The sequence below is a fragment of the Durio zibethinus genome, chromosome 4 (assembly GCF_047325235.1).
Source record: "Durio zibethinus cultivar Kanyao isolate XHJ-2024 chromosome 4, ASM4732523v1, whole genome shotgun sequence".
NCBI lineage: Eukaryota > Viridiplantae > Streptophyta > Magnoliopsida > Malvales > Malvaceae > Durio > Durio zibethinus.
The window spans coordinates 35,816,343-35,838,728 of NC_143165.1; the positions used below are offsets into that span (position 1 = coordinate 35,816,343).

The 22,386-nt window shown below is 35.8% G+C and overlaps 6 protein-coding genes and 1 pseudogene across 6 annotated transcripts; 2 read left to right on the top strand and 5 right to left on the bottom strand.

The window, feature by feature from the left end:
* Positions 1 to 287: 287 nt before the first annotated feature.
* Positions 288 to 2,093, bottom strand: LOC111288270 (peroxidase 11-like). The gene is made up of 4 exons (XM_022879092.2): positions 1,803 to 2,093; positions 1,504 to 1,695; positions 1,249 to 1,414; positions 288 to 923 (listed from the first exon to the last, which is right to left on the bottom strand). The coding sequence occupies exons 1-4, from the start codon at positions 2,037 to 2,039 to the stop codon at positions 499 to 501; spliced, it is 1,020 nt and encodes a 339-aa protein (XP_022734827.1). The 5' UTR covers positions 2,040 to 2,093; the 3' UTR covers positions 288 to 498.
* Positions 2,094 to 3,711: 1,618 nt separating this feature from the next.
* Positions 3,712 to 5,725, bottom strand: LOC111288272 (uncharacterized). The gene is made up of 2 exons (XM_022879093.2): positions 5,575 to 5,725; positions 3,712 to 4,836 (listed from the first exon to the last, which is right to left on the bottom strand). The coding sequence occupies exon 2, from the start codon at positions 4,804 to 4,806 to the stop codon at positions 3,985 to 3,987; it is 822 nt and encodes a 273-aa protein (XP_022734828.1). The 5' UTR covers positions 4,807 to 4,836; positions 5,575 to 5,725; the 3' UTR covers positions 3,712 to 3,984.
* Positions 5,726 to 8,942: 3,217 nt separating this feature from the next.
* Positions 8,943 to 9,987, top strand: LOC111289047 (uncharacterized). The gene has a single exon (XM_022879918.2). It carries the CDS (start codon positions 9,178 to 9,180, stop codon positions 9,658 to 9,660), a length of 483 nt encoding a protein of 160 aa, XP_022735653.1. The 5' UTR covers positions 8,943 to 9,177; the 3' UTR covers positions 9,661 to 9,987.
* A 461-nt stretch (positions 9,988 to 10,448) lies between these two features.
* Positions 10,449 to 11,315, bottom strand: LOC111289048 (6-phosphogluconate dehydrogenase, decarboxylating 2-like; annotated as a pseudogene).
* Positions 10,449 to 13,153, bottom strand: LOC111288195 (uncharacterized). The gene is made up of 3 exons (XM_022878974.2): positions 12,791 to 13,153; positions 12,286 to 12,379; positions 10,449 to 11,480 (listed from the first exon to the last, which is right to left on the bottom strand). Exons 1-3 carry the CDS (start codon positions 13,017 to 13,019, stop codon positions 11,465 to 11,467), a joined length of 339 nt encoding a protein of 112 aa, XP_022734709.1. The 5' UTR covers positions 13,020 to 13,153; the 3' UTR covers positions 10,449 to 11,464.
* Positions 13,154 to 13,346: 193 nt separating this feature from the next.
* LOC111288139 (GCN5-related N-acetyltransferase 1, chloroplastic-like) lies at positions 13,347 to 14,289 on the top strand. The gene is made up of 2 exons (XM_089760087.1): positions 13,347 to 14,055; positions 14,240 to 14,289. Exon 1 carries the CDS (start codon positions 13,457 to 13,459, stop codon positions 13,982 to 13,984), a length of 528 nt encoding a protein of 175 aa, XP_089616213.1. The 5' UTR covers positions 13,347 to 13,456; the 3' UTR covers positions 13,985 to 14,055; positions 14,240 to 14,289.
* An 882-nt stretch (positions 14,290 to 15,171) lies between these two features.
* On the bottom strand, positions 15,172 to 21,170 carry CPN60BETA4 (TCP-1/cpn60 chaperonin family protein). Its single transcript, XM_022878906.2, has 13 exons — positions 20,764 to 21,170; positions 20,527 to 20,652; positions 19,783 to 19,920; positions 19,462 to 19,557; positions 19,078 to 19,320; positions 18,768 to 19,002; positions 17,866 to 18,035; positions 17,253 to 17,330; positions 17,076 to 17,147; positions 16,757 to 16,861; positions 16,365 to 16,457; positions 16,150 to 16,242; positions 15,172 to 15,799 (listed from the first exon to the last, which is right to left on the bottom strand). The coding sequence occupies exons 1-13, from the start codon at positions 20,926 to 20,928 to the stop codon at positions 15,578 to 15,580; spliced, it is 1,836 nt and encodes a 611-aa protein (XP_022734641.2). The 5' UTR covers positions 20,929 to 21,170; the 3' UTR covers positions 15,172 to 15,577.
* Between the last annotated feature and the right edge of the window lie 1,216 nt (positions 21,171 to 22,386).

Consider the following 22,386-nt stretch of genomic DNA (forward strand, 5'->3'; position numbering starts at 1 on the left):
CAAATGCATTGCATATTTGTTTAGAAGAAGAAGAAGAAAAAAAAAAAAAAAACTAAACCAAACTTAAAAATTTTATGTGAAGCTATTTACAAATTAAAAACTTCTTAGGCATGAAAAAATATAATTGAATTTTTTTTTTAATTTTTGAACCACAATTAGAGTTCGAATTTAAACCTTCAATCTTAAAATCGATTTACTTTACATTAACAGTTCATTGAATTTAAAATCTTTATATACATCCACCTAGCTCAAAGTGGCTAAAGGGATCACTTTTCAGAAGCAATTTTCAGTAGGAGAATCACTTTTTTTTTTTAATATATAGTTGGTTTTGAATGAATCTTACAGAAACTTCAATTTCCATTTCTTTGTAAAAGGAAACGATTTTTTTCAACAATTCATGAAAACTGTAACTTATAAAAACTTTATTTTTTCTTCTCGACACAAACAAACAATTCTACAATATAATTCATTAACAAATACTGGTGTTTTTGCAGCTCTTCAAGTGTTGACAAATCTGCAATTCTTCCTTACTTCACCAGTGACAAAGCTATCCGAATTCGCAATGTTTCCCATTTTCACCATTGAATCTGAGAACTGATTGAAGAAAGCAACAGGGTCCTCTGCATATCTCTGGACAAGTTTTTTCGTTTCGATTCCGAAAATGCTGGAGTACATTTCTTGGTCTGAGTTAAGCAATCCTTCCCCTCTCAGCAGTACATGGTAAAAGGAATTGTCGAAAAGATTTGGTGTAACATAGTCCATTGCTGTTATGTTATTGTCTCCTGATCCAGTTGCAGGGCAAATGGATTTCAAGTTGCTAAGATATGACTCGGATAATGGATTCGTCCCTGAAGTTGCTTCAAAGTCTCCATAAATTCTAGCGCGAAAATTCTCACAACGTGCCATGCCAATGGTATGAGCCCCTGGAAGTCATTTGCATAGAACCAACAACAATTCTATTATTTGTTTTTTTATGGTAAAAAGAGGCCATAGCTTGGGGATAGGGAGAAGGTAGCTACATAAACCAAGTTAAATTCCAGATTTTATTATTTGGTTTTATACATACATATCCAACAACAATTCTATTATTTGTTTTTTTATGGTAAAAAGAGGCCATAGCTTGGGGATAGGGAGAAGGTAGCTACATAACCAAGTTAAATTCCAGATTTTATTATTTGGTTTTATACATACATATTATAGAGTTTGCTTGAGGAAAATGAGTATTTTTTTATTGTAATAAGAGCTTACCAGCAAGAGCCACCATATCAGTCACTGAGAGACCTTGATATAGAAATTTGGATATGATACTGAGAAGATCCTCATTAGCAGAAGGAAGGTTTTCACTAGCTAGATCATAGCTAGCTGTTGTTGAATCCTTTCTTCCCACTGGTACATCCCAGTCAGGTCCACCAACCTGGAAAGAATTAGACCAAAAAAATGAGGCCAACTCGAGAACTTAGAAAATTCAGTGTACAGGCTTTTAACTTGTAAAAAGGTTTTTACCAGAATCACAGCATCTCTGGCAGCAATGGTGAGGATATCAGCGCAGGAAACAATTCCGGGACACTCAGATTCAAGCTTGTTCTTAATCCTGTCAATGATTCCATAACCTTGTAGAGAGTTTACGTTTGCTAAAGCTTTCTTTTCTCCTTGTAAGCTTATTGTATCATCAAGCAAAATTGACCCATCACAACCCTGCACAAATCATATTCATAAATGTAAATGTTTTTTTCATTTTTGCTTCTCTTCCTCCAACTAATTTGAGAATATTTTCATTGAAATGTGTATCTGTCTCAAGTAACCTGAACAAAACAATCGTGGAAATGTAATCGAACGATGAATGCTGCATTGCGAGGATCAGAGAGTACTTGGCACTCCATTTCTTTCTTCACAATCTCAAACACAGTCGGACATGTTGATCTGTAGTAATCCAATGTCAAGGGAGGGTCAGTACTTGCAAAAATGGTAGAGCTGAAAATGGAGACACAAATCAAAACCATGGAACATTGCAGACTGATCAGGGAAGGGCAATACGCCATTCTTTTGTTGCTGTGATTTCTTTTCTTGAATCAATGGATAGATCGAGTGAGGAGAAATTGGTGGGACTGGAAGATATATAAGGGAGAAAGAATGTGGAAAGTTTTGAAGCTTTTTCCTTTTGCCATAGTCGTTTGAGTGTAATTAGTCAAGAGAGGATGCAACTAATGTTGGCCTGGTTGGTGAGTGCTCTCAAACCAAAAGTTACAACTCTGACAGATTCAAAAACGTCCTCCTTGTCTCAAATTAAATTACTTGAACAGGTTTTTGGGCCAGCCACCAAACCATAAACTGATAACAGCAAATGTTTACAATAATTTTTTTACTTCACTTTCAAACAAGCTGCAGTCTCCTATTACCAGCTGATGGTTGGCTCAAGAGACAAAAAGAAGCGTGCTATACTCTTTCTTGTCTGTTAAAAGATTATGAGAAAATAATTTTTCATGAATTCATTAGGTCCAACATAAATAAGTTTATTTGAATTAACCCAAGAACCCTTACTACTCAAGAAAAGAAAGCAGCAGTCTCCTGTTTATAATTATCTTGCAATTTGGAGCCTTTTGGTAAAAGGGTCGACATAATCTACATTGACAAAAGGAAAACATGTGATGATCTAATCAAATTTGTTTCCGTTATACAACATAGACTTAATTAGTTGAACAAGATTTTGTTTTTTAATGTCATCAAAGTTCAATTTACACGTTATTGCCCGTTGCCTTGTTTCACAAACAAGAATAATACTTAAGAACACTCTTTCTTGTATTTTCATTTTTCACTTGCTTTTCTGTGGGAATAAAAATCTAGAATGGGAGAGAAAATGCATCCAAAATCGTGATCCTAATTCTTGAAGTGCAAGAGATTAATAATCAACTCTGTGCAGACTTATCATTCAAAATTGACTTTGTCTTCGAAGTATCCCAGTATTGCAAGAATGCAGAGATCACACCAAATCACACCAATTTCTTTTGAATTCTTTTTCTTTGTTTTCATAAATTGAATACAATATGAAAGAGATTAAAATTTAATCCATAAAACCCTTTTTTCTAGCTAGTTTTGTTTGATCCAACAGCTCAAATGAAAGTGCAAAAAGAATAGAAACTGGTTGGGAGTGTTTGGTTTTTACACCTAATTTTCGTTTGATTTAGTGTCAAGAAAAAAGACTAAATCAAACTTTGCAGTTTGCTTTCAGATTCCTTTCAAATGGAACTACACCATACACGCCCCACTTTCATCCTTCAGCTTGTCTTCCGGTCTTTCTAGTTTGCCTTTTGCCGACATAGAAAAGGAATTGCCATAAACTGAATGATATTCACAAGTTGTAGCAAAAACTTTGGCAGTGCAACTGTAACAGTAGGTCCTCAATCCAGGCAAAAAGGCCTTTCTCCAGATGGCAAACAGGTCCATAGGAAACTAATGCTTTCAATTTACTGGCAAAACCCAGCTTTCTATGCTTCATTATTCGACAAAGATTGAAGGAGACATGAAAAGACCACTCAATAAGAAAATGTTGCATCCTCAGTTCCAAACCAAGTAAGACCATCCAACGTATTAATGTCAAAGGAAAAGGCCTAATCTTAGGCTGATAATTTCAAGACTGACATAACATGTCTTGGAACAAGAGCATATTTATTAAAATTAGCAAGGAATAGAGTGAGCAACATCAACAACAAATAATTTAGGCAAATGTGCAATCAGATTTTAACTTCTTATGACTTGTAAAGCAGATGACTGCTTTCCATAGGCGTCAGATTGTTTCAATGTAATTCTAACACACATTGGTCATTACATGTAAGACAAAGGACAAACAGAAATAAGTTCAGAAGTTTTTATGCAAAAGAAAAACTTTTGACAGCACATGTCAAACAGGGAGAAGAAATGTCAAGAAAGGAATAAAAACATAAAGCTATCCCCCCTTTTTGTGTGTGTGAATGGATAATCCCAGTTTCACTATGTATACAATTCAGTATCATAAGGCTGATGCTTAATTCGATTGAACCTTGCATATTGATCCTGCAGGACCTTCACCTCTCCCTTCAAGCTCAAGTCCAAGCTAGGCAGCACATTCCTTTGCAGAAGAGATCTAATCAGAGCCACCACAGAACTACCGAATTCAGGCCATGAAACACACAACGTTCCCTTTATGTTCTTCAATTGGCACCGACTCAACAGAGCAGCAGCCAGGCCATCAATCATACTACCTGATGGAAAATACTCTAAACCCTTTAGCAGTGAGGAACCTACATTGACACCACCCAATGCTTTTCTTTCTGCTAATGTCTCCAGCTTAAAAGCATATGTTTCATCTGGTGAGAGCTTGCCCCTGAAGTTCTGGCTCTGAATTGAATCCAAAATTAGAACCCTCTCAGGAACAATATCCTCACCTATCAGCAACCTTGCAACAAGGTGAGATCTCTCTGTGCAGACACCATGTTGAACTGATACAAGCAGGGTAGAATTATCCCCATCATTGAGGGAATAAATATTGCAAGTTTTGTCTCCCAGGGAGGGTTCGACGGAGATGCCAGAGAAAGGGATCTCAGGAAGGATAAGACTTCCAATTAAGGTCTTAGGTGACAAACGGTGGAAGATAAACAAAGATGGAGAAGATTTCGCGATGATGAGGATAGATGGACGAAGAGGCTTATTAGGCTTGGGGTTAGAAAGCACAAGGAAGGGCAACGGAAGAGATGGAGATGGAGGTACAAAGTTGTTAAGATCTTCCTGAAAGAATCTCGAAGGTGGGGGTATTTCTGTTATGACATCTTCCATTGTTACAATTTAAAAATCAAGTTCTGCGCACTGCCAAATTACAGAAACAGAAACATTATCAGCATCAATCTCCAAATTCAAAAATGACAGTTGGACCAAGTCACCCAGCTAAAGTATAAGAGATTGAAAAAAAATCCAATTTTCGATAAAGATTATAAATGTCTAAGAATCAAAATTTGTTGGTTTCTACTAGAATAAACTATGAATATTATCTTTTCAGCATTTCCGGAATAATGGATAGTCCAAAATCAATAAAATTTCATAGTACACCTAATTAAACCACTAAAAAATTAAAAATTAAAAATGGGTTACTTCCATAAGCAACCCTGAAGGTAACCTTCACCCATACAGTCATTAAATCACCCTTTTTCCCCCTCGTTCAAAGAAACGCAGTTTTGAACCCGAAACTTAAGTCAGTTGGTTCATGTAACCAGGTGACATTCAACAGATCTAAGGTTCAAATCCCAGACAATGCAACCCTCCAATGCAAAAAAATTTTTTTTTTTTCCTTTTATCATTTTCTCAAATATTTTTGACTAGGAAAGTTGAAAAGTTTATCTGTCTAAACAAGAAATCTATACAATAACTGCACTGATTTGTTTTACGTTCAGACCCTCAAATAAAGCAAAGATTTTTCTTTTTAAAAACTGAAGGGTAAGCAAAGGGAAGCGATGAAAAAGGAATTAAAAACTAAGACAGGTAAAGAAAAAAAGTCAAGATTTTGCTTGGAGTTTCGATGAAAAAGGAGGCAGAAGAAAAAGAACCTACCAGAGATTAAACGGCGACTTCGTTCAGAAGAGGGGCTCTGTGCCTCTCTCAGTATTTCGTCCAAAAGGGAGAAAAAAGCTAGTGACCTCTCGGCCAAGTTAGGTTTTTTGGGGTTTTTTTTTTTTAGACCTTTTTGTTTCTCCCACTCCCCAACCGTAGGCCTTGGCCCAGCCCAAAATTACATGAGCCAAGATAGCAAAGAAAAAGACTGGTGTACGTTGAAAACATTAAGATAGCAGTTGTGCTTCACAAATGGTATTCTTCCCCATGTTTTTCTCTGCACTGCTTGATGGCCTTAAATGAGAGCTACACCTTCTTGGCCTCTTGACATTGCAGAGTCAGGGATCAAATTCTGGCCCCATAGATGATCCAACCTAAAGTTGGAACATGGTCATTGGGTCAAAAATCATGTCTCTCTACTCTCTGGACTAGGAATCTTTTGAATTGGGCTTTGCTAGATATGGAAACTTAAGCCTCAACTTTGTGAAGATCGAACGTGGGTTCTTTTCCAAATAACCTTCAATGTTCCTCTTCAATGAATATTGGTCTAGAATGCGAAACAGGTTTCATTGGAGGAACCAGGATATTGATGAATGCCAGTTCCTAAGATAAATTACCCACCTCTCATAACATTTCTTGTCCAAGAATACAATAATAGAATCAGTTTTTTATTGGCCAATTGCTGCTAAAATCACCATTACCGCTCTAGAGCTGAAAGATTGGAAGATAGTGGCAGTTAGAGGCAAGTAATGGGAGTAATAACAATTTCAGTACCACTAAGTGCTACTTGTTTTTTTTTCTTTTCTTTTCTCAGTATAATTTTTGTTTCTTTCACCCTTTCCAGAGTAGAGTTGAGTTTGGGATAATCGGCAATGCGGCTCAATTATTTTGCATGCCTGGCTGCAACTGAAGTTGGTTAATCACAGGCTTCAAAGCAAAACCTAAGAAAAAAGCTATACCACAATTCGAGTAAAAAATCAGCGTGGCATCTAACTATCTTAGCAGTTAGCCCTCATCTCCCAAAGAAGATATTAGTGACAATTTGCAACGGCAGGGGAATTGAGAGGTCCCCTACCTCCAAAATGGAAAAAATGGCAGAGTGAGGGGGACTCCCTCAGCCCCTCTTGCATAGAGCCGTCCCCCACTTATCCACTGTCCCTTAGAATTTCACCCCAATCCCAAATTTATCTAATAAATAATTGATACTTGGAGAACTGCAATTAGAGAGAGACTTTCTGAAGAAAATTTTATGCTGTATTTTCATGGTTATAAGAAGTTTAAAATGCAGCAGCTTACATTATTTTCACCTGGAATGGCTTGATCAGGTCAGGCCTTGAGTGAATCATCTCTTGCAGTTTGTCAATGACTAATCACATTATGAAACAGGTCTTCAGATCACCTGTCTAATCTGTTCAAGTGAAATTGAAAGCCATTATTTCTAGGTGAATGTCTTCATTTTCATACAACCAACAAACATACTTCATTCTAAATCACATATCATGTGATTTATAATTTAAGATACTTCAGTTGAAATCTTTGCAGCCAGCAATATTCCAAAAAACTGGAAAGGTTCTGGACTTGATCTCAGTTAGACAGGCTTGCACCCCTGGACTCTGGCAAATGTAAAAGTGATTCTATGATCAATATGTAAACAGCAGATATCAAGAAAACAAGAAAAACAATAAATAATCAACAGTTTTTTCATTTTTGCATTGTTTTAAATGTGGTAACATATATATTCAGATGTTCAAAAGCAAACGTCAAGATGAAATTAATGAGAAACGTTTCCTGTTTGGGTCCATGCTGTCTAATTAGGAAAAGGGGAACCTCCAAAGAATTATGGTCACATGGATCCCCGAAAAGGTGAGCATTAGAAAGCAAGAATGAAGCAAGGGCCCTCACTAGACCAACTTAAGCACAAACAAGTCTGAGAAAGGATTAAAAAAAGGCAGAAAAACATGGGGATTCCAACTTAATGATGAGCAAGGCATGCTCATTAAGTAACATGGTTAGATGAATTAGGGACAAACACTTTATAAAAGTCAAGAATTACAACAGCTACTTGCATCTCTAAAGCTTGGTATTGATGTTATAAATGTTATTAATAAGCTGCAGCCCTTTGAAAAGTTACTGCTACTAACATCTTCCCAAGTAACAAAAAGACATGAGGCTGCTTTTGGGAAAGACAAACAGAAGGCAAGAAGCTGAAACAACCTTTTGCGAACATCATACACTCCCATGCAATACAAAGTGCCAAAATCCCGCTGTTGGGTTCTTTGCAATATTTTAAAGGAAAAGGCAGGTCCTTGTTCATGATAAGACAGAGAATTAAAAAGGAGTGAATAATGTGAACATTGAGGAAATAACGAAGAGGTACTGTTCTAACCTATCTAAGAAAATTGTCCAAATATTCTCCTTGTTTGTGTCGAGAATAATGACTCAAATATTATAAGAGATTTGTTTAAAATTTATTAGAGATTTATCAAATATTACTTGATGGATAAAAAAATTTGTAAAAAAAAAATTTAAGAGAAAAAAATTCTTAATAAGTAAGTTTGACTTACAAGAAAAGAATTTTAAAAGAAAAAAGATTTTTAATAGGTAAATTTAACTTACAAGAGAAGAATTCTAAAAGGAGAAGGATTCTTAATGGGTAAGTTTATATGGTTATAAATAGATGAAGTCTTTACAAGATTAGATATAAGAAAAAGATGTAAAAGAGTTGTAAGGTTTTATGTGATAGACACTCATAGGAGTATTGGGGCTCTATGTTTTATGGGTGTGTATGTTTGTTTGTGACTTTATGTCTTATGGGTGTGTATATTTGTTTGTAAGTGAATTAGAAACGACTGAGAGGGTTCACATAAGTATAATGTATGGGAGCATATGAGTATGTTTGGTTATGTTGAAAGGGTGCACAAAGGTTTGGGTTTGTGTTTGTGTTTGTTTGGGTTGAGAATATTTCATAAGACTAGAGAAGATTGAAAGTGTCTTATGAGTATTGATTGTTGAGTGAGGTTGATTATTTGAGTATATTTATAATTTTCTACAATTAGTGGATCTTATTTTTTATCCGTGAATGTAGGTCAATTAGATTGAATTACGTTAAATTATTATCTCTTGTATATTTAATTTATTATTTAATTTTATTTTCGTTAATGTAATTAGATTGAAGACTTTTAGCTCAACAATTTGTTAGGTGTGGGCTCATTTTTCTCATTTCATTTCCATCTAAGTAACCAAGTGAATTACAGTTGTTCTTTACTTCTTCCATGTTTAAGAACTTGGATTTTTATCACATTTAAGAGATGCAGTAACATATTTATCACCAAAAGTTTGTCTTCTAGTGATTAAATTCAGAGAAGTAATGATGCTAGGATTACTCTAGCCATTGATCACAAAAGCTGTGTGAGCAGTGTCAGGATTAGGTTCCTTCGACCGATGTATGTAAAGCTGTATTTGTTTGAAGGGCACGACTAAAGAGAGACAAAGATATAAGTCCACTTTGTAATAGAAATATTTAACAAGTTTCTTACCCAAGTCTTTTCTCTTTTTTGGTTTAGCTCTCCATCCTGTCCGCTGGCTCTAGGGGCTACCGCTGCCATGGAGGCTTCTCACAACACCAGGGGCTTGGAAGATGAACAACATGGCAGCAGTGAGTCTGGTTGGACCATGTATATTGGCTCCTCCATCCATGAAAATGATCACTACGATTTCATTGGTGAGTACAGTTATAATACTTCTAAGCAGGTAGAAGGCTACAACAAGAATCGGTGTCCCAAGTATGATGGCAATGGCCACAATGATGATGAGAGTGATGACTCAATGGCTTCAGACGCCTCTTCTGGCCCAATTCTTCACCAACTTCCATCCAGCAGTGACCAAAATTTGGGGATGGATTATTACAAGCATGAACCTTTTAAGTCCTTCTCAGCAGAAAAACTTCACAAACAGGTGATCAAAAGGGACCAAAGAAGAAACAAATTTGGGAAGGAAAAATTAGAGCTTAAGGCACTTAGTGCTGCTAGTCATGCTCAAAGCAGAGACAAAGTGAAGATAACCAACAATTTGAGGCTGAAAGAATAGGTATGTCTCAAATTTCCCAGTCATCTTAGAATGTTGCCCAGCACTCTTTTAGCAAAGAATGTCTGATTATTCTGTTGTAGGATTTCAGAAAACCAGTATGAATGTTGAAAGTGAATGAATGTCTTGAGAATCTCATAGTTGTTTTATGATGAAACATATTACATATGTCAGGATGTTTATTGTGTTCTATGTAACATATGAACTTTGATAATTGTTTTTGCTGTTCTTGTCTTCATAATCATTGTGAATGTTGCTTAGTGTATTAAATTCTCCTTTGCTGCATGAGAATTGAAAGAGCTAGATGTTGGATGTGACATACATGTATATGTATATGTATATGTATATGCATATGTATATGCATATGTACTAATGAATTCCTGAGCAATAACCCAGTAAAGCATAAAAAAAGCCTAGACTTTCCATGTTTTCTTCTGTTTAATATTCTGAGTCAGGTTCTGATATACATGAAAACAAGATGAATAGAATTCAACTCTTGCTCCGAAAAAATTGGAGAATGCCTACTCCACGTTATAAAGCACAAGCACTACTGCACGTACAAAATGTCTATAGAGTGGTGGTTGTAGACCGATGGAAACTCAACAACATATACCGTGGAAGGAGGAAGTATAATAGTGATTCAGTTCTCAACAAGCACCCTTCAAAACCGAAGGAAAATGTAAAAGCACTTATTCTGCGGAAGGGGGTAGACAATTAAAGTACGAGTAAGCCAGCAGGACTTGAACAGGTAGATGAACAAAAGAATAAATGATAGGATTATGTGCAAACAATTGAATTAAGTTAATATCATTGCAAGATAACAAAAATGAAATACAATGGTCCTTGAGCCATTAAGCAGTACAAGTTCAATGACAGTGGTTCACTGACACAGGTTGACCTCAATCCACAACAGAAAACTATTAGATTTTTTACTGTCTACGAACATCACTTTATAGGCCTTTCATTAGAGAGCTTCCAAACTGATTTCAGTAAATCATAGGCCTCCGCAATCAGCTGCATATCACCATATTCAGTCCCATTGTGAACCATCTTAACAAAATTGCCAGATCCTCCTTCGCTAATCTAAGTGACACATGGACTATTGTCAGGAACCTGAGCAGCAACCTTAAGAAGGATATCTTCTAAATATTTATAAGCCTCGTAGGAACCTCCAGGCATCAATGAAGGTCCGTGCCCAGCACCCTCTTAAGCACCAGAAACTCCCATTCCAAGAGAAAGCAGTCCCAATTCTGCCATAGCTTTCCCTCTCCTCTCACTGTTTTCATACCACTCATTATCCCCATCAGTGATGCAATCTCTTTTCTCCAAGTAAATCGATGAAGTTTTAATGGTTTGATCAACTGGAGGTCCAGCCTTCACAAGCATAATTATGACACGTGGTTTCTGGATTGAACGAACACAAGATTCTGGATCATGAAATCCATATAAAGGGAGATTCCTTCTCGTTAAGCTCTTTCTACTGTCTCATCAACTTTTCAAGTGGTCCAGTTGTAAACAGAAATTGGGAATCCTTTCTCAGCAATGCTTAGGGCAAGATTTTGGCCCATGACAGCAAGGCCAATTCTAGTAGGGCAACCATTATAATCTACTTGATAAGAAAATTCAACATCATACGTTAAATGGAAACTATATACAATTATTCACAGAATCTATATACAAAATTAAAGAGACAACAAGCTTTGCATGTGGATTGAGGCCAACTCTTTGTAGACGTGGGGACACTGAAATGTAAAGGCTGCTCCAATAGATACACCAAAACATAGATTTGTAATGACAACACAAATTCTCATTGCACAACAGACCTACAACACAAATTGAAGCCAGCCAAAACAGATTAAGAAAATAGATAAATGTTATGCATCTATAAGATTCAGTAACAATGACACAACTCAACAGATGACACTACTTTACAATGATGAAAGAGGTAGCTTTGAAACTTCTGGAAAAAGACTCACAGGCAGAATTTATTTTCTTGCATTTAGGAGTAGCAGTTAGTTTCATTTTCCGTTTCTTTGACACCAGTTGTCTTAAAACAAATTTGTAATTCAACTCATTTTTACCTACAAATAATGACACAAGTGGAAGAAGTGTAGAATCTGGTTTCTAAGCCAAGTTCAAAACAAAACATATTGACTGAGAGCAAATCACTATGCGAGCCATAGAAGATCAGGAAGCTCTACATATCTTTTCTGTGCTTCAAAAAGACATGAACCAAAGTTTTCCTAGATGACGTTATTAATATTAAGAGCCAAGTGACCAGGCTGACTGAATAACTCAATAGCCCTTTTATAAAAATCGTACAAATTTTATTTTCACATGTGTTATGTGCGTGATTAAATGGTAATTAAATCTAAGCTAAAGTCCTTTAGAAGCTAGGATCAGTCTTCAAAGTGGAATCACATTCTTAAGTTTCTGTCTATAGTTGGAGGGTTGTTCCAGGAATTAGTATATATATCATTATCTTATGTGTATCCAAGTCAGTATTATTATTATTATGTTTATTTCAATAAAATTGAGAGCCTTGGCAGAAGTTCTACAATCTTTCTTTGTATCCTAGGTGAACACCTCATGGTATCAGGACCAGTTAATTTATCATCAAGAGCGTACTTGTATTTGCCTCTAATGTCCCAGGCTCCAAATGAATAACCTACGCTGAAGGGCGAGGATATCCTGAACTTACAAAACTCCTTAAACTCAACCTCTGCATCATTGCAATATCAAATGATGTGAATCTATCATAGGATAAGCTTCAAGTTTCGAAAGAAACTAGGATACGAATTCTAACATCAAATGCATAATTCTGCACAACTGTGATTCTCATTACAGAAACAAAAGGAAAGACATCAACTTTAATGTCTTAAGAAGAATTTATCACAAGTTTTAAATTTAATGGTTCCATAACAAAGAAGCACTAACCTGTAAAGCATCAGCCTAAACATTTGAGAAATAAGATACTAACAAGAGGATAAGATATGTGCATTATTACATTACAAACCTATCAAAGACATGTTTTTTAAGATCAAAAGATGTAAAAAATGACAACCCAGATAAGTGATTCAAGAAAATATGCATTTGCGTACACATAATAAAAGATAAAGCAAGCATCTTTTACCTCTAAAAACAGCCAAAGGTATGGGAAACTTGAAGTGGGTTTTGCACAGGTGAGAAGAATCTGACTGGAAATTGCTTGTTTTTATAACATCAGGAAATGTTCGGTGTGAGCAGAGTGAAGTTGTCCCACATAGAGGTTTAAGCTTTGGGAATTGAATTGTTGTGTTTTTTACTTCCTGGTTTGGTTGGATTTTTATGGGAGTTGGTGGTTTTGTTTTTATCAGGTTCATGGACCAACAAGCAATCAAATCGGAGGCCTTTAGAACTATTTGCACGGAAGATTAGAATTTCAAACAAATAGACAAATGGATTCAGTTGAGTAAATAGGAAACTTTTACTTTGGGGACAATATGCCATTTCAACAAAAATCTGGGCCTTTTGGCAATCCCAAATTCCCAAAACAGAATAGAAATTATTGCTACTACTTTTATTTTATTTTATTTTGATAAAGATAATGCATTATATGATAAATATTTTTTAAAATATTAAATAATTGATATTTTTTATTACCAAAAAAAATAAAGCCCACAATTTCCAACCAATCCTATTAGTTTTCACTTCCCAAGACCCAACCAACCAACCGCCATTAACAGCCACCGGATCTAAAACAAAACAGGAACAATGAACATCAGCCGCATTATCCACTCGCCCCATTGTCCCCCAAACTATGCTTTCACGTGGCATAATCTCCCACTTCCGAGCCCCCACCCTCCCTCTCCCAAGAACAACATGCAAATACTCCATCTCCGACCAAGACCTCGAGTCACGAGGCTTTCTCGTCCGCCGCACCATCTCCGACCTTAACCTCGGCCACCTTAACTCCATCTTCGTAGCCGTGGGATTCCCTAGGCGTGACCCAGAAAAGATCAAGCTGGCTCTGGAACACACGGAATCCATGCTTTGGGTTGAGTACAAGAAGACCCAGAAACCCGTTGCCTTTGCCAGAGCTACTGGTGACGGGGTTTTCAATGCAATAATATGGGACGTGGTGGTGGACCCTTCATTCCAGGGAATGGGGCTTGGCAAAGCTGTGATGGAACGGTTGATTGAGGACTTGTTGGAGAAGGGTGTTTGTAACATTGCATTGTACTCGGAGCCAAGGGTGTTGGGGTTTTATCGGCCTCTTGGTTTTGTGGCTGACCCTGGTGGAATCCGAGGCATGGTTTACTCTAGAAAGCAGAAAAAGAAGAAATAATTCTCAAGTCATCTTTTGATTCTTCATTTTCTCCAAGAGCTTGTAAAAGTCTAAATTCCAGCATCTTGTGTGTAAGAAATAATCCATACTCAAAATAGCTCATAATAGAATAAATTCTGGCTTATTGCTTTAAGTTTTAGTGAAGACATCTGATTTTGAACTTGGGAGTTCTGATTGCTTTGTCGGCTTCCAAGTTGCTGCAAATTATTACTATTATATAGGTGAATTTTTGGTCTTGCCAATGTGATTGTGCAGGGATAAACGAACAGATAAATACCAATATATACTATGAGAAAGTTGCCTCTGATCTCAACATTCAACAATGTATGTTTGTTTATGGCCGTAATTGCAGTAAGTTCATTTTTTTTGTCATTAGTTAATGGAGAAGTTATTGAACATATATGGTGTTTGTTACGATTATATAGTTTTAGTTGCTAAAATAAGCGATAATTTTAATGCGAATTTAGAATTATGAAAACAGACAAAGTCTTGAGCTTTTAAATTAAATAAATCTAAAATTGAATATGTAAAATGTAGGCTTAGTAGTTATAAAGAAGCAAGAGTTATAGTGATTAAGTTGGATGGTAAGATAGTATTAAAAAATAGTTATTTTTGATATTTAGGATTAATTATTTAAAGCGATGTTGATATAAAAAGAAATATAAATCATAAGATTGAAGTAAGATGGGTGAAATGATGAAATGTATCGATGTATTATGTGATCGTAACATATCTTTTTAATTAAAGGAGAAATTATATAAAATAATTGTAAGACTTACATTATTATATAAGATTGAATATTAAACCGTTTAAAAATAATATGAGAAGAAAATAAACGTAACAAAGATGAAAATGTTTAGAAGGATGTATGATAAAATTAGAAAATAAAATAAGGATAATCCAAATTGAAAAAAAGATAAAGAGATGGCCATTTAATATGGATTGTTCATGTGAAATATAAACTTATATGAACACAAATTAGGAGAAATTAATTTATGAATTTGAGAGAAACCAAAACTTCTAAAAGTAAATCAGGAAAGACATGAATACAAATAATAAGAGATGATACGAGAATTAAAAAAATAAATGAAAAAATTATTTTTTTATAGAAATAAGTATTACAAGAAAATTCAAAACTACAATCTAATATAATTTTTTTTTAATCTTTCATACAACTGACCCCAAGGTTATAGGATACAAAGCCTAGTTTGTTGTTATTGTATGTGGTAGATTGAGAAAATACTGGTTTATAAATGTATCATATGTTTTTAATTTTGTTCACTTGTACATTTGTTCTGGCATTTTTACAAGACAAACATTTTCACCATGTTTCTTTGTGGCTGCAGCCTCTTTAAATACATGGAAAACGATTACTCTTAAGTACACCAAGCAACCCTTAAGTTTGCAGCATTACCACTTCAAAGAAGCCTTCTTGGCAAAAATCAAATCAGTTCCATATTTCTTTGATGGAAGCCACCTGCTCCTAGGAGAGAAGGGAACTGAACTGTAACCAGATTGCTGAAAAGCTGGCATTGATCAACAGACCTAGTTTAAAAGACGTCAATGGAAACTGCTCTGCTCATGGCTCCTATATTATCTTTGTCCCACTGGAATCGACTGTTTGTGCATCATTTTCCCATACGTGGGCAGTAATTGTTTAGGGAAGACTGAGTTAGTTAAGTTTCCCATTTGCTTTCTCGTTGGCATGGGCTTGAACTTGATATCCTTGTTGTCTACTATGTCTACTACAACAGCATCGGATGTCAGAAAAATCTTGGCAACAGATGCTGCATGCTCCAAACAGCATCTAACTACCTGCTCAAATAAGAGTGACAGACAAATTATTTAAAGTAGCTAAAGCATTCTTGAAACACACAGAATGAAAACTTATACTCATTCTACCATGCATGAGGTTGGAGCCTAAGCCTAAGAAATTGGAACTGGCCTTATTCTTGTTTTCGGAGCTCTTAGTCTAAATTAATTAGCCTAAATCCTCATTAGGTGAATTTACCGAAGACATTACAGTGATCTAAATATGAAGCAGTTAGATATATCTTTCTAGATCAGTAAGGGCTTTCTACAGCATAAACATACAGGAATTAACAATCCTACATCCAGAGGCTAATTTTAGGTGCATTCATGAATAGCGATTTTATTGACAATACCTTTGTTGGATCCATAATTCCAGCTTTCATCAAATCCTCATAAGAGTTTCGTGCAGCGTTGTATCCATATCTTGTGTCATCATTGGATAAGACCTATAAGATGAATATGTGAAGTATAACGAGGAATGTACCTCCAAAATGTTTTATATCTCCATTAATTCTTCCAATACATAATCATGCAAATATTTATGATATACTGAAGTTCAGAGACCAACCTTCTCTACAACAACAGTCCCATTAACACCAGCATTTTTGGCAATTAGTTTTGTTGGATAGCTTAATGCTCTCTTGAAGATCTCAGCTCCAATCTGCTCTCATTTGCAAACAAAAGCTCATAATTTTTTGTCAGTACAGAGTCGAGACAGTCAGACAGATAGCAACAGTGAGATATACATCATAAATTATGCAAAATTGATATATGGAGGTGGACATACTAACGTACTTATTAGATATGGATCATGCACTCATGATTCAAGTAACAGCTGATAATGCATTGATCACTCAATTTTTTTCTTGTGCTTTTGATTTTTACAACGAATAACTGGAAAATTTGTATATATATACATAAATATATGTATGTATATATTTTAAAAGAAAACCCAGATACCTTTTGCTCTTGATTATCCAACAGTTTTTTTATTCCATCCACCTTTGCAGATAGACGCAAGAGGATACAGCCACCTCCAACTACAACACCTTCCTCGATTGCTGCCTGCATCATATCAAGTCAGAAGCTTGCTTTTTATAATTGAAAATCAATCACTTGAGACGCTGAGGTAATGATGGAAAACCTTCCCATGAGAAAGTGAAGTATTCACACATGACCCTGGATTTTTTTGTTAGAAAATTACAAGAGGTAAAAACATAACTCTATTCTACGCTAATATTTATTACTTCTACAGATAACTAGATTTGTAAATCCGTACCTTAGTTGCATTCAAAGCATCTTCAATTCTGAGTTGTTTGTCCTTCAATTCAACTTCGGTTTGTGCTCCAACCTATCATATAATTGATGAAATTAAGTAGATTAGCTCATATGGAAGTCTTTCAAGATTTCTCGAGCATTGAGGTATTCCATGCTAGCAACTTTTATATTAGTTCACCTGAAGAATAGCAATTCCTCCCGATAATCTGGCAATTCTTTCATTGAGTATCTTCTTTTGAAAATTTTCTTCTGTGTTCTGCAAAAGAAGAAATAATTATATTGGTCTTCACAGAGAAACTAGACATATAATTTCTTCAAGATCTTGTCAGCATAACTTAGGAAAAAGATGTATCCTTCCTACACCATCTCCTATTCTCTACGGATTTTCCAACTTGAAGGTGAAATTTAAGAGTTTCCCTTCAGTGATTGAAATTTTGCAGTATGCTAGATAAGGTTACTAGCTCTTTTAGATTTAGTTTTGTTTATATGGTCGAAAAATTCATCTAAAGACCAATGTGATGCTGCAGTAATAACATTTAACATGACAACCAAAGTCATGTGTGGATTTGTGTACAAAGGACAGGTAATTATTCAGTGTTATAGCTGATAATGCAATGCAGAACTTTCAATATATACAAAGATCACAAATGAGGCCTACGTCCAATTAAAAGGACAGGCTGAGGTGTAGGGAGGTCCTACTGTCCTAGGTTCGAATCCCTCCATCTTCATTTGTGTAGCGTGTTGTGTCATTAATTGTTAAAAAAAAAGAGACATGGAATTATTATGTGCACCTCAACCAGACTTCGTATCTGAGAAACCCTTTTCTGAACAGCTTCTCGTGTACTCCCATCACTAACCATGTATGTAGAATCCTTAGTTATCACAACCTTAGTAGCAGTACCCAATGCCTCCTTCCCAGCCCTATCTAGAGTCAAACCCATATCATCTCTGATCACAGTGCCTGAAATGAAAGATACATATACAAGGCTACAATGAAAAATATAAAGTAATGCGATGAAGCAAAAGTTTTAGCAAGCAAAAGTTCCAAGAGAGAATGATGGCACTTTTATTCGCTTATTGAAGTGATTTTATTGAGGATTCATATTGAACACTACAAGTTTCCAAATAACCAAAGGAGCCTGAAATAAGGTATCCTCAATCTTTGAACCAGAATTTGAACACTATACCTTGTATCCTGTCAAAATAAACAAAACAGAGGGCCTACAAGTTTCAAGTTCTAGCACCTGAGCACCTTTTCCTTACAGGGCAATAGGTCATTATAGTCCTTTCTTAAGCCAGAATATCCATGGGGGTAAATGGATTCTAAACTGTTTAATGAGTAGGACTTGACTTGCTAGCACAAAGATCTTAGAGCACCAAATAAGACCTCATTTGCAGAACCCAAAATAAATACATAAAAAAGAATTTAATGATTTAGCATTATAAAGATGGAAATTGTCATAACTAGTGTACTTAGTTGTTGGGTAAAGCTTCTATCTCTGTACCCTTTGAGATCTTCATTCCATTCTAAAGAGTTACTTTATGCCTGAAGATGTTATCTAGTGAAAGTCTAAAAGATATTTAGCCATTTCATTTGCAGTGACAGAAACACTTGGTACTTTTTTCCAGCTGATGGAACCGATACATAGACATTCTTAATATACGCGGGAATAAGAATATCAGTTTTTGTTACCTCCAGTCAAGATAGCAATATCGTCCAAGCAGTGGCTCTTGCGCTCACCAAAGGCAGGAGCCTTAATAGCAGCTGCCTTCAGCACACCCTTGAGTTTGTTCCTAATCACTGGAGCAAGAGCTTCCTGCTCAATATCCTCTGCAACTATAACAATTGGATACTTCTCTTTAACAGCGCTGTCCAATATTTTAAACATCTCCTTTGGATTTGTGATCTTCTTGTCAACCAGTAGTAACTGAAACCAAAGAATTTCATACCCTCTAATCACTTTATAGCAACACATGTCGGGTTTAAAACCTAAAGTTTATACCTTGCAATTGTGAAACTCAACAATCATCTTTTCTCTATCAGTGACAAAATAAGGAGACAAATATCCTCGATCAAACTGCATTCCTTCCACCATTTGTAGACTGTTCTCGGTACATTTTCCTTTTTCAATTTTGACTACGCCCCCCCTTCCCACTTGTTGAAGAGCATCAGAGATCATCTTTCCTACTGTATAATCATTCCCAGCGCTAACAGCAGCAACATGTGCGAGTTCATGATCCTCAACCTGCAATATGTTATTTGCACTTCAGGCAAGATTGAGATAAGTTCAAATATACTCCATAGCACATATAAGAAATATCATTATTATTTTCATCTTTTTGGACCAATAATGTTTATCATTAACAAAGATAATATAGTTATGCACCTCTCTGGACATCAATTTGAGTTCAGAAACAAGGGCATTCACCGTATTCTCAATCCCACGAGCAATTTGAACTGGATTCATTCCAGCTAAAATTACCTGGAAGAAAAAGAGTTATTGATTATAAAGATTGGCAGAACTTCTGTTCAGAGATATGCAAATCTGAAGCCTACTTAAATTGAAATCAGAAATACATTTGCAAGGCATAATCAGACTGACATTGTAAAAAGCCTTTCAAAAAAGAAGCTTCCACCTGCTATATCTTCTAGGGTTTGTTCTAACAAGGGAAAACATTGTAGCTTCATCTCAGCATGTGATTCTTACCTTCACGCCTTCTGTAATCAGACCATGAGCGAGAACTATAGATGTAGTGCAACCATCACCAGCAAGGTCATTTGTCTTTGCACCTGCTTGCCTCACTAATTTAACTCCAACATTCTCCAACGGATCCTCCAACTCAATCTAAACAATCAAGATACAATTTAGAAAGAAAATACCAAATTGAAATAGAAGGGGCCATTTTCTCTTTGTTCTTGATGTTAGCTTATGCAGTTGTGCAAATGCATCTTCAAATATCAATAAGTTTTCTGGAATGCACAAACAAACTTAAGAATATTCTTAACTACTAGTACATATTAAGGACCTTTCATGATAAATCATATGAATCGATTTAGAACATATCCATATTGGTAGAATACCCTGGTGAACAATATATCAACTTGAAAAAGAATAAATTCATAAAACTCTTCTGTGATTCCTTTTAAATTGCTTCTAGCACTAAACAAATCATAATGAAGAATGTGAAACAAATATTGAATAGTATATGAACACACCAAGAAAAACCCCTGAAGCACCAATTGCTGACATTCCATTATTTTCAAGCAATTTATAGTGTTTATCATGAATAGCTCTGAATATGTATCCTTATTTATGGACAATTCAAGAATATAAAAAGTAAAAACCATAATTTTTTCAGGTATTAATGAAGGCTCCAATTGCCATATCAAAATAAAGGCAAGACACAAAGTGTAGAAGTAGAGTGATGGGTCCAAGTAGAAATTGGAATACCTGCTTGAGAACAGTTTCTCCATCATTAACAATCTTGGGAAGTCCATACTTGTTCTGAAGCACCACATTTCTCCCCTTTGGACCTAATGTAACCCCAATCAGCTCTGCCACTTTGTCCACACCTGCCTGCACCATACCAACAAGGAAAGAACAGAAAAAGGAGAAAAAAAAATCTGGGTGTAAGATTCTAGTGATCAGAGTCAGTCGAATATAATCTATTATGATTAGAGAAGTAACCTGAAGCTTCTTAGTGGCAGAACCATCATGGTTGAAGTAAACCTCTTTGGCCATGGCTCTGGGCTTTTTCAGGGTGGAATAATGAGAAGCTGATGCCCTTTTGGCTTTGGGCAGTGTTGGGTTGTTGAAAGATATCCCAGGAAATGGAGCTAGTGAACATGCCATGATTGAGTTTCTGGAGAGAGAGTTTTTGAAAAATGGTTGATATTCCGATAAATGGAAAACATCATAACAAGACAAAGGAGTAAAAAAGATAACGGGAAAATATCTCGGCAGTTGTTTTTGTCGCTATTCCATGGCTAGAAGAACTGCCTGCCTGCTTGTTGAATCGGATATTTTCATGGGTTGGTTTTAGACAGGTTCAAGTAAGGCCTTAAAATGTAATCTTAGACTCTCATATACGGGCTTTGATTTTCAAATATTGGCTCTTGAGAAGGTTTTTTTTTTTATGTCTTTTGTAGTGCGATAAGTAAAAAGGAAGAGCATGGCGGGTTGAAGGTGGTGGATTGTCCTTGAAACAGTGCATTTATCTGTCTGTCAAATTTCTATCCGTAGGAAAATTTTACAAGTTGTTCGTTCAACACCCAAAGTTTGGCACCAATCCGTTGAATTGGACTTTGCCAAGAGGCCATGGTCGAAGGCTCCAAAGTCCAAGCACATAGGTGGAACAGGAAATGCATGCTCTGATAATATGTCCCAAGCTCTTCCTTGGGTCAATTAGTTGCTTGGCCCTAAAGTTTATTGGGCTTCAGTGATCTTTAGAGCTGAGGTTCTGAAACCAACACAACTCGTCAACTCTTGCAATTATATTTTTCTTTGGATAATTTCCTACTCAATGACCAAAAACTAAAGTCTTCTAAAAAAAAAGTTCCCCATTTCTTCCCTCGTAAGGGGTCTAAGTTTTTCATCTTTTTTCGGCACTAAACTATCGTTAACCATCATAAAATTACGATTCAATTGGATTATTAATGGATATATGTTGACTTACCAATCCTTCTCTTGGATCATTATCAACCACACAATATTTGATTGTCTAGTAAATAGAATCAATAATTTAAGTTCATGCATTTATAGTCCCATTGCAGCGTGGTGGGAGTCCCTCCCAATGTGTCGTGCTTTTATGACCGGATCCCTAACTCTTAAGAAGTGTTTCTTAATCAGTATTCTTTCTTTTCATATTGATGTGTTACTTGGAAAAATGGTTACAAGAACCATCAAAAACGAGAAAAGAAAAAAGATGTTGACATTGGGTCCGTGAAGTTAGTGGAACTGACTGCTTTTTTACAAAAAGAGCAGATTTTCCATTAGATATACATGCATGTGGGAGGTACCTGTGCTTGTCTGTTATGTGAGAATCAATGATTCTTCAGAACTTAACCATTTTTGGTCAGGTCTGAAACAATCTCCCGAGATATGGCAGATCTATTAACTGCTATGGAGTCTTCAGTCAACAGATAGCTCAAGGAAAGGAAATATAACTAAACATTTTAACAATATAATTATTATGCTTAGAGGAATAGCATGCATAAACAAAAAAAGTGTCAAACTATGTTCTGCATTAACAAAAAAAGCCTGCAGGTGTATCCATTTATGCAGAAACTGGTTGCTGGCGCCATCTCTTCG